Source organism: Aquila chrysaetos, chromosome 6 (assembly GCF_900496995.4).
Source record: "Aquila chrysaetos chrysaetos chromosome 6, bAquChr1.4, whole genome shotgun sequence".
Lineage (NCBI taxonomy): Eukaryota > Metazoa > Chordata > Aves > Accipitriformes > Accipitridae > Aquila > Aquila chrysaetos.
Window position 1 is genome coordinate 31,494,155 of NC_044009.1, and position 10,588 is coordinate 31,504,742.

General features: G+C 42.0%; 1 protein-coding gene across 7 annotated transcripts in view; it reads right to left on the minus strand.

The window, feature by feature from the left end:
• Positions 1-10,490, minus strand: part of UBR3 (ubiquitin protein ligase E3 component n-recognin 3) — a 119,658-nt gene extending 109,168 nt beyond the window's left edge. For 6 of the 7 annotated variants that reach the window (XM_030018952.2, XM_030018951.2, XM_030018950.2 and 3 more), the window contains exon 1: positions 9,891-10,489. In XM_030018952.2, the coding sequence (XP_029874812.1) occupies positions 9,891-10,339 (449 nt within the window). In that variant the 5' untranslated portion in view covers positions 10,340-10,489. Of the gene's footprint in view, positions 1-9,890 lie in introns of all 7 variants that reach the window. The other variant, XM_030018948.2, reaches the window with a different exon arrangement.
• Between the last annotated feature and the right edge of the window lie 98 nt (positions 10,491-10,588).

Consider the following 10,588-nt stretch of genomic DNA (forward strand, 5'->3'; position numbering starts at 1 on the left):
GTATTGGCCGAAATCAATATATTATTGTAGCTGTTCTTAACTAACAGCTAGAAATGTGTACCTGGTAAGTATCCCAGAATATGTCCTTACTGACATGACTTGCCATTGGACAAGCTATTGGCCATACTGAATTTCAAGGGCAAGAATTAATCTAAGCCACAATGATCCAGAAAGCCAATGCTCAGGTTTTATTATTTACAAATCAGGCTGAAGAAATCTTACTGAGCCCAAGTTTATAATATTCACCCATGAGACTGTTTCATACTGAATTACTGAAAAACAATCCTGCCTCTGTATGGTACTTCCACAATCCTGAAATACCAATACTCTGTGCTACTCAGAGCTCTATTGCCTTTACAGAGTGCTATACAATTCTACAAATATTGACCAAAATGCCAGACAATGACTTGGAAGATGTTCAGAGTTAAAACAACAGCTGTTTTAACTAAAGAAGAGCCAGAACCCCAAGCTGTGCCAATGAAGAAACAAGTGGAAACTTTTCTTACAAGCAGTAAGAGCCACCTGTGACAAACTTCTCAATGGGTTACAGAGTCACTGGACAAACAGCACACAAAGTTATTCCATCATCAGTTCCTTATTAAAGAATAGTCTGTCTACATAAATATACATTTCAAAATGCTTCTGAGACTATCAAAATAGGGATTTAATGGGCAACAAAAAGGAGCACTTTCCAAACATCTCCTGGTAACATCAAGCCTTGGAAATCCACCACTTGGAGCAGAAGTCTCTAACAGGGGGGTGATGAAAGGTGAATATGATCTAGATAAGAAACACATTTTTTCTGAAGAAGCTCAAAAATAAAAATAACTATGGAGAAGAAGACTGACTAGGTAACTGACAGATCACCTTGATCTAAGCTTTATCACATGACTTCAATATTGCAAAATACTTTTCCCAACAAGCCTGTAGTTCCTATTTAATCTTTAGTACTCCATATTTCTTGTGCTATACAGTCTTCCTTGTAAATATTTTCACTATTACACTACAATGAGCTTTAAGAATAGGAGTATTTCAGTGAGAGTGCCAATTAATTAGCCAGAGATACTCAAGCCCTATCTCACTGAAGGTTGAACATGGAAGTACTAAAATATAGGTCTACGAGGAGATAAAAACATCATCATTTTCCTTATTCTTTTCTCTGATTCAAAAGTATATTCTGGGTTTTGTTTTCTATGCAGTTTCCCACCTTTGAAATTGCTCTTCCACAAAAAGACAAGGCTCATTTTAGTGAAAGGAGAAAATAACACAGTAACTTGCAATTAAATAAAAACAGAGCTTTAACAAGCAGTCTTGTCCACATGACTTCAAATATAATTCCTGAAATTTCTTATGCTGCATTGATATCTGTAAGATGTGGAACATTGTTGACATCTACGGAATACCATGTATTATTAACATAAGCAGCATCAACATCTTCTGAGCAACCTTCACTTTAGACTTTCCAGATTCATTCCATTCTCTCCTACTATTTCTGTCTTTAATGAGTCTATTGTGAATTTCCAAAATGTGTTTTAGCAGTGGCTTCAGGTAAAATAACTCCTTTCCTTTAGGCTACAGTTCCATAACTGCTTAAGTTGAACTAGGTCGGTCCTGCCACAATTCTGTCTTCAGCCTTCTGCTTTGCTCCAGCACAGGCACTCAATTGATCCTGTGTTAAACCAGCTCAGAAGCTAAGCTAGCAGAAGTTATTTACTTAAAAAAAAAAAAAAAAAAAAAAAAAATTTCATTAGGCCAGCTTAAATCCACCAACACTCACAGATCTGCCTCCTTGGAAATCACACTGAAACCCCGGAATCATCCTGCCATCATCACTTTCCTTGTTGACCTGACAGGGAGCAAAACACAGAGAACAAAAAACCAAAAACCCAACAATGCAGGAAGATGCTGTCCTGGCCAACCAGCACACCAGGTAGATACGAGGCTCACTGCGAAGCCCAGTCCTCCACTTCAAAGGATTTTTAAACTTCCCCAGTGATTACAGCAGCTGATAAATGCCTTCAGTACCAGCCAGACCACACCTTTACAGCTTTTGAACATTTGCTCAGCTCTCCTTCCACTACATCCCACAGTGTCTCAAGTTTCAGTTGCATTCCAGAAACTTGACATAAGTTCATGCATACATAGCAAGACTATTTTTACCCTCACTTTTCTCTTGCTATTTTGTCCCCTGCCTTCCAATGTTTAAAAGTACTTTGTTTTAAACCGGATCGTAAAGGTGTCAAAAGAAAGCATCCCATTTTCACAAGTCTTACAGTACTACAGCATTCTGAGTACCTGACTTCGACAGAAGCTTTTGGGGACAAGAATCTGGGACCCAAGTGACAGGACCCAAATGAAAACTACTGGAAATCAATTCCAAAGCAAAGAAAGTAAACCTCTGCTTGATTCTTCAGTTCAGCAACAGTAAGTCATATCTAAACTGAGCTTTTATTTAAGACATTACGTACATTTCATAAGGTACAGCACATGACTGTCATATAATGTTTCATAAAGTATTCAAACAAAACGAGTAAGTTTTGTAAATAAGAATATAACACGCACTTTAAAAAGAGTATGCATTTTGTCCCCACTGTAAAACTAACAAGCAAATACTATATTCTTACATACATTGAATCTACAAAATATATGCAAGATGCAAACTATTTTTTGAGCGCTACAATTGTCTCTCAGAGTTCTTGTGAACTAGTTTTTCATTCTTTACATACTGGTAAAGAGCGTTTAAATGTTTTTTCCTGCTTTTGCAGTTCACATATTGAAACAAATCTTAATTCAGAACAAAATACAATTTGCATAATCAGGATCAGAAAATTATCTTGATGAAAAAGGGCTTTGATATATTGCAGCCTTGTTTTACGTAAAGCCACTGTCCCTAACCAACAACGAACACAATGGTAACTGTGAAGAAATGGAGAAAAATAAACTAACTGTTCCTCTGAAAATTAAGTTCTGTGTGTTTCCCCCACACACCCTAATAATCACATTTCAATAGTTAAATTCCTTTCACCTGCAAAACAGGCTTCCAAAAGTGAATCATGTGGTATTGACTTAAAGGCCTGAGGAATGACAGCTCTTCTGCTCTATATGAAAGCTGCAAGCTACAGGAGTTCAGAGACAAAACTGAATACTTGCATTTCTGCTATTAGGGACTCCGACAAGAAGCAAAGCCAACTGGAAAGATGTCAGTCTAACCCTTCTAACAAGGAAAGCTCCAAAGTAGAGACACTAGAGTCAATAGTGGAGGACAATGAAACATGGCAGAATTAATGGCTTCTCCAGAAAAAACAAAACAAAACAAAACAAAACAAACCCCCAAAAAACCTCAAACCCAACACCTTTAAAGGACATCTTTCCAGGCTCTAAGCCTTCATGACAAATCTGTTTGGCCAGGTTAGGACACTAGAAATCACAGGTTAGACTCTTAGAAGTTATTCCAATCCTTGCAGAACAGCAGGAAGAGAGGCAGTGAGTCACCAGAAGCTCCCTTGGTGCTCAGTGCTATACTGAGCACTCTTCAGCAAAGCAAGCTCTCCAGTTCAAAGAAAAAGCAGACAAAGAAGCTCTGCAGAAAAGCATTTCTATTATTCTCTGTTAGTCCTCAGATGTTTACATCTTGCATAGTAGATAAAACTACAATGAGTTTCATTGGTATACAAGTACCCACTATTAATCAGACATGTAGATCAGATACGTACCAGAAAAATAACACTCCATCCTGACATAGCAAACTTAGAATCCTGGACAGCTGATAGTTTCACAAAAGGGATAAAAGGAGCATTAGAAGTTGGTGGGATCAAAGCAAAGGAACTGAAAATCAACACTGGTTAGCCCCAATCTAAACAAGACTGTTTCCAGAGACCTCCAAAACACCAGTTCTTCTTAAATTGAATATATACCAAGGTATATTACAAAGTGATAGACTAGTCACACAATAAATAAGCCAATTTCAGACAAGGCAAGACATACAGCAGTCATATCTTGTGAGCTGAATCTTCAGAGTACCTTTCTGTTCTTCAACCAGACTGGACCTATCAGCAAAAGCTCTGGGGTAGAACCATCATTTATTTTTAAGTTTATTCAGTGATTAACACAGCAAGAGTTCAGACTTCTGAATGTTTAACATTATGTATATTGATACTTTTGAGCGTCTTATTGATGCCTTTGAAACAACTGCACGTTATTCCTGAGGCATGTATAAAGTACATGGTGCCTAGTCAGGCCACAGCCCTAAAAGCAGTAATACAAAATTATCACTTGGCTGTTAACCATTTGGAAAACATCACAGCAACTAATTTAGAGGCTGATGTACTCCTAATTGGAGACATTCTTAAGTGAAATCAAGACAGGCAGGTTTGTGAGCTGACTGTATGTCATGATGGACTTAAGCAACACAATGATCTGAAATCTATTTTGCTTTCCAAGGGCAAGGCCTAACATGAAGCTCTGCGAAAACTACTGTATGTTACCGTGGAATCCTAACCAGCCATACAAAATATTGAGCTTTATGTCTTGGGGAGGTGGGCAAAGGGAATCAATTATTTATAAATGCATGGTAACTGTGTTCTTTGAAATGCCATGGTCAGTGTGAAGCCCAGTATGAATTCCTGTACCTTGTATGTGGAAGATCAGGTAGTGGAGTTTTGTTCTGAAGCAGGCAGCACAGCTCAGACTTCTCCTCAGTCCCTTCAGCCAGAAGTCCTTGGTAGCCCAAAGGATTTAAAAAGCAGAGAAGCTGCATGGAGTTGATAGAGAATCTACAGAATGCCATTTGTACCAACCCAAAAATCCTGAACATGAGGACGTTTTTATGTAGTTTTATAATGCTCACAGGCTAAACTCCTTAACAATGTGTAGGGTCTCAGCCTGTTGATAAAGAATCTGTTTCAGCAGCTTCTTGAAGAAAGGTCCAAAAGAGCACCCTTCCCTCCTTGAGGCTGCATTACCAAACCTAGCCTAGGTCCTGGAGAACTGAAACCTTGATGTCTACTGTTAAAGAACACAATTGATAAGAGTCACACTGGAAGGGACAACCTTGAAGCAGCAACATGCAATACACATGCTAAACAGGTGATTCACTGCTGCAAGACACTCCATAGAATAACTACATAATCAATTTAATGTCAGTAAAATAGTTACTACCTGTATGTCCCAGAACCCAGCCACAGGCAGATCTGACTTTTCTAATCTTAAGTGGATCACAGCTGCTACAATCAAAGATGATACAAGAGACCCTGCCTGACAAACATGCACAGAGTACATCCAAAGCTAACTATTAATAATAGCTTTCTCAACAGCAAACTTGCTTTTTTATTGTCACTCTGTTAAAGTTTTCTCAAGTCTAGAATATGAAAAAGGCTCTTTACTCTTACTTAGCAACAGAAAGTAAAAGAAATAGAATATATTCTTCCATAGCTCTCAAACAGCACAGCAAGGCAATCTCTATTGAAATAAGTTCCTGTAAGGAAATGTCTCTGAAAAGGGATAAAATAAGGAATCGAGTCAGAAGGAGGGAAAAAAGGATATGGGGACAGAGTAGCAAAGGTCATCAATACTAGGTATCTACTGTACAAAATTTTAATTTAACTGAAACTATTCAATAGTACTTACTGGGTGCAAACATTTTAATGCACTCAAAAAACAGAGCCAATTCTAAATAAATTAAAACAGAAGAAAATAAACAGGCTAGAAACTAAGACTACACTTCTCGTACTTGTTGACAGTGAGAGGAGGCAAAAAGAATTTTCCAGCCTTTTCATAAGGGAGCATGGTAGACCCAACAGATACATCAGTCCCCTAAGACACAGAGCTAAATGGAAAGACAAGTCCGGATCATTAGAGGCAGGACTGCAGAAAGTTTAGAGCTAGGTACCTGAAGGTGCTTTTGAACACATGGCATATAACATCAATATATAACAGTTACCGTTCTTATAACTAAAGGTATAGCCTCCACTTCACACATGATAAAGAAATGGCCCACTGTCTCAAGTAGAAATTGATAATTTCTTAGACCCTTTGATATAAGTCATAAAAGAAGGCAACGCTCTATGTCAGTGGAGCCATTGGTTGCCATAACTACCATCAAATACACAGCAAACATCAATGCAAAAGCCTGCTTAATGAAATTCTTAACCTGGCTTTTTGCCTTTCAAGATATGCAACCCTTGATGGAGACATTATTCTCTTTGTACTGTAATGCAGCACTAAAACATCTGCTTCCCACATGATTAATTTAACAAGTAAGTCAACACACAGTAAAGCATACTCAGAAACAGGACACGGGGGAATGAAATAGCCAAAGTGTAGAGGCTCTCTAGTATATCAGGTTATTGTCTACAGACTTAAAGGGGAATCGGAACAAGACAGCCACAGAAACAAGACAGTACTCATCAGTAACAGATTACTGACTAGATAGACTCTTATTATAACCACATGGCATATTACTTTCTTTAAGCTTATTTTACAAACTATCAAGTTTCATTATAATGCAAGATCATCTACCAACCAAAAAATACTCCAGTCTGAATTTTCCTCTGTCCGACTGCGTGGATTTTTTCCTCCAACAGATGAACTCGCCTGCTGAACTACGAGCATATGCCTACCATAAATGCTTTAAAACTGAAGATTTTGCGTTCTTCAAAACATTATTAATTATCTCTGATGGAGCTGCAAAATTTCATTTGCCCATGGCTAGTTACCATATGGGAGACAACTACAAACTATTTTCACCTAGTGACATATCACTGGATCTTAAAATCTATTAAACCTTGCTGCAGCTAGACCTTTTAATACTTTGACAAGCAGCTACATTTACAAACTTGGATATTTTCTAAAGTCTAAATTGCATTCTAATAGATCAGACCAACTGCAATTAACTTAATAATCAAAAACACTGAAATTTGCATGGGAATCAAAAGGTTCAAAAGTGTGACAATCTGATTTTTCTAAACCAAATGAGAATTACACAAAGTACCTGAAGTAAATCAGCATCCACCTATTACGCTATATGCCAGCTTCCTTATATAAAGACCTCAGAAATAAAAAATTAACACTCAATTATCTCTAAAAAGTAAAATATAGATTCAATTAGTAATAAAAGATTAACACATACATTCTTATACCCCAGACCAAACCACCTCTAGATTTACATTAGCCACCCTAAAGAAAATGAAAAGATATTCCAGATGGTAAGCTGGAGAGATCTGCTTTACAGCAGATCAGTTAACTAAGACTTCATCAGAACTATTTTTTGAGATGCATCAAATAAAAAAAACTCTGAACATGGAGACAAGATAACAAGAATCAACAGAAACAAACTACTGTTACTATAATATTCGTATACAGTATCTACACAAAATTTTATCTGAGCAGGCAGATGGTAGATAAAGTTTGTAAGTAGGCTCCACATTTGATTCCCTTGCTATTAATAGAAGCCCAGGCTGTGGTGGCCAAGGTTATATCAGGCTAGACACATTCCGGTTTCCTGAATCTACCATGAAGGCCTCCTAACTTTAACATGTAAAGCATCACCTTTGTAATTGTGCAATTGATTTGTATACACAAAGTTAAACCAGTTTATCTAAACATGCTGCATTGAAGGAATTCAAGTCAATAGGCAAAACTGTGTGTGTGTTTGCACGCATTAATGCTTTTACATTGGTTTAAGCTTAACTTACTTTGTCTTGCACAGCAAACAAAGTTTCTAGTTCACTTAATTGCACTGGCTTAACATAAATTCTTTAGATAAGCAGGAACGACCTTAAACCAAGTGCAGGCATCCCATATACTGCCATGTATTGTCCTCCTGTACGTCCACAAGGACTGGAAAATCTACTGCTCAACTCAAGAGTGTTCTTTCTGAACAGATGGTATGGAATTCTTTATCTAGAATGATCAAACCTCCTGAAGGGATCTACCTCACACCCAAGACAATTTACTCGCGAATTCTACTATTAGAAGTAATAAGTAAGGTAAATATAACAGAAATGAGGAGCATATTCTTACTCCCTCAGGGTTTGTGTCTGTTTACACTGCAAATTTTAACAGCATTTTTTATTTCTTCTTTATTGAACCAGACTTCTTCAAGAAGAAAACTGTTTAAAATAGGAAAAGACAATTGTGAAAGCTGTAAACTCTGGGATGAGAGCAGTATCAGAAGTCATTTTAATATTTACCTAAAGTAGTTCAATTTGTCTGCGCTCTGTTAAAATCCTACCACTAAGAGGAGCCCTAAATCTATCCCACACCGAGCACTGGAAGAAGTGACATTAATTTTTTTTCCTTACTTCTCAAGATCAAAGGGAACTGTTACTTCAGTGATACTGAGGAAAGCAGAATCACCAGAAGTTGAACAAGAACTGATAAAGAAAGAATCAGTTCAGGAGTAGCCCCTTGAAACCACTGAAGATCAATGAAAACAAAAGGAGGAAAAAAATTCTTCCATTGGAGGGAGTCTACCAATAAGAAAAGATTCCACCAAAAAGGAATAATGAAGAAATTATGAAGGCAGCTAGTAAGAGAAACAAAGAAGAAAAAGCTGTAAGAAGAAACACAGAATGAAGCCACCTCAAGGCCTAGAGCAGAAGAACGGTGACTACAGACAGAGAGAATCAGAGCCAAGACAGCAACCTTCAAGCAACAGAAAAAAGCAGAATTAGTAAAATCTCTAAGTAAAAATGCAAAAAGAGAAGGAATCTTAAGATGAAGAGTGAGCGATGCAGAATTATAGATTGTAATGATAAAAACATGAAAAGAACCAAGGAAAATGTTTTAATACCTCGATATGTTCCTAGCATTTTCTGCTAGGTATGCCACAACTCAGGATTTATTAGGAAGACGTGAGACGGCTCTTATGAGAGCATGCGATCTCACCCAGGCTAAGACAATCAAGACAGAGACTATTCTAGAAAGCTAGTCAGAAGAGAAGCCTCACTCAAGCACTCCAAACTGTCTTCCAGTGAAGCCTTTAACTCTCCAGTAAATGAACAGGAACACAGGGAGCTCCAGAAAGACACCCAGTTCTGAAATTTGAAGTTTACTGGCTAGGTATCACCTCCACCCAATAACTGGTTGACTGATCCCTCTTCCTTTTACTGTTGGGTACAAAGGCAACAAAGGAAGGTACAATGAGGTACCACATTCCTCTTCCGACCAGATACTTAAGTCTTGCCTCCAGTAGGTCTGCATGCTGACAGAATACGAAGGACATTTGACTTCCACAAAACCCTGCCCGGTTGTACCCATATAAGAGTCACCGAATTCCTCAATTTAAAGCCGAGAACAGCAAAAACAGAAGGCAAGATGAACTGCAGACTGGGAAAACACACAAAAATGGCTCCCTCTTACTCAATCTGTTCACTTGGGCATATTTGCTCACACGAAGTCCAAAAGTACTTGGACGCACTTCATGGTTAGCTGCGCTGGGCCAAGGCAGCTAGCTGGAAGCTGACAAGGTACTGCCTCCCCTGCGCTCCGCCTTATCACCTTCCCTGAAGGCAGGCACTCGGTGCAAGGACAACGAGATTTGCATAAGCGTCCTAAAAAAAGGCACACGCACATCAACAAAGAAGGATGCCACCTCGCCGGACCCCCGCGGGGCTGGCGGCCGGGAAGGCGGGGCCGACGCCCCCCTCAGCCCGGACCGGGCGCCGCTTCCACAGAGCCTCGTCCGACCCGCCGCCAGGGAGGGCGGGCGGCGACCCAGACGGAAGCAGGTGCCCCACGCACCCCCCCTCCCCCGGCGCGCAGGGAGGCCGCGGGCAGCCGCCGAGCTCCGGACACACCTCTGCCCCGCAGCGAGGAGGCCGCTCGGCCCGCGGGGGCCGCCCCCCGCCGGCAGGTGCCCGCCCGCCCCGCCGAGGCCGCCCGGCGCTCACCCGGCCTCCCGCATGACGTTGCTGTCGCCGCAGTCGCAGGCGCCCCCCGCCTGGCTCCGGAACATGTTGTAGTCGTGCCCGGCGTGCTCGCCCTGGTGGAAGCACTCGGCGCACAGGCTCATGCAGGGCGAGATCCCGCACGTCCGGCACCGGTAGGCCACGAAGTTGGCCGTCCACACCAGGCCGCACAGCGTGGCCGGGTCGTAGGCCCGCACGGCTTGCACGAAGCTGTCCCACGGCTCCCCGCCCGACAGCAGGCAGCGGCACCACTCCAGCGCCTCGGCCGCCGCCTCGCCGCCGCCGCCCGGGCCCGCCGCCGGGGCCAGCACCCGCTCCAGCAACGCCCGCAGCTCGCCCGCCGCCGCCGCGCCGCTCTCGCCGCCCAGCGCCGTCTTCAGCCGCGCCGCCGTCGCCCGCTTATCCCGGCCGCTGGCGCCGGCCCCCGCCATGATGGGAAACTGAGGAGCCGTTACGGCTGCGCCGGGCTCCCGGCTCTGGGGCTCCCCCCGCCGCCCTCTCTCCCCTCCCAGCGGCGCCTCCCTCTCGCGATAGCCGCGGAACCGGCGCCCTCCCCGCCGCCCGCTCCCTCCTCCTGACACTGCCTCTCCCCTCCCCTGACATTACCCCTCCTCTTCCTCTGCCCTCCCCGCCGGCCCGCGCCGCCCTGTCAGCGCGCAGGTGCGCGGCCCGCGCCGCCG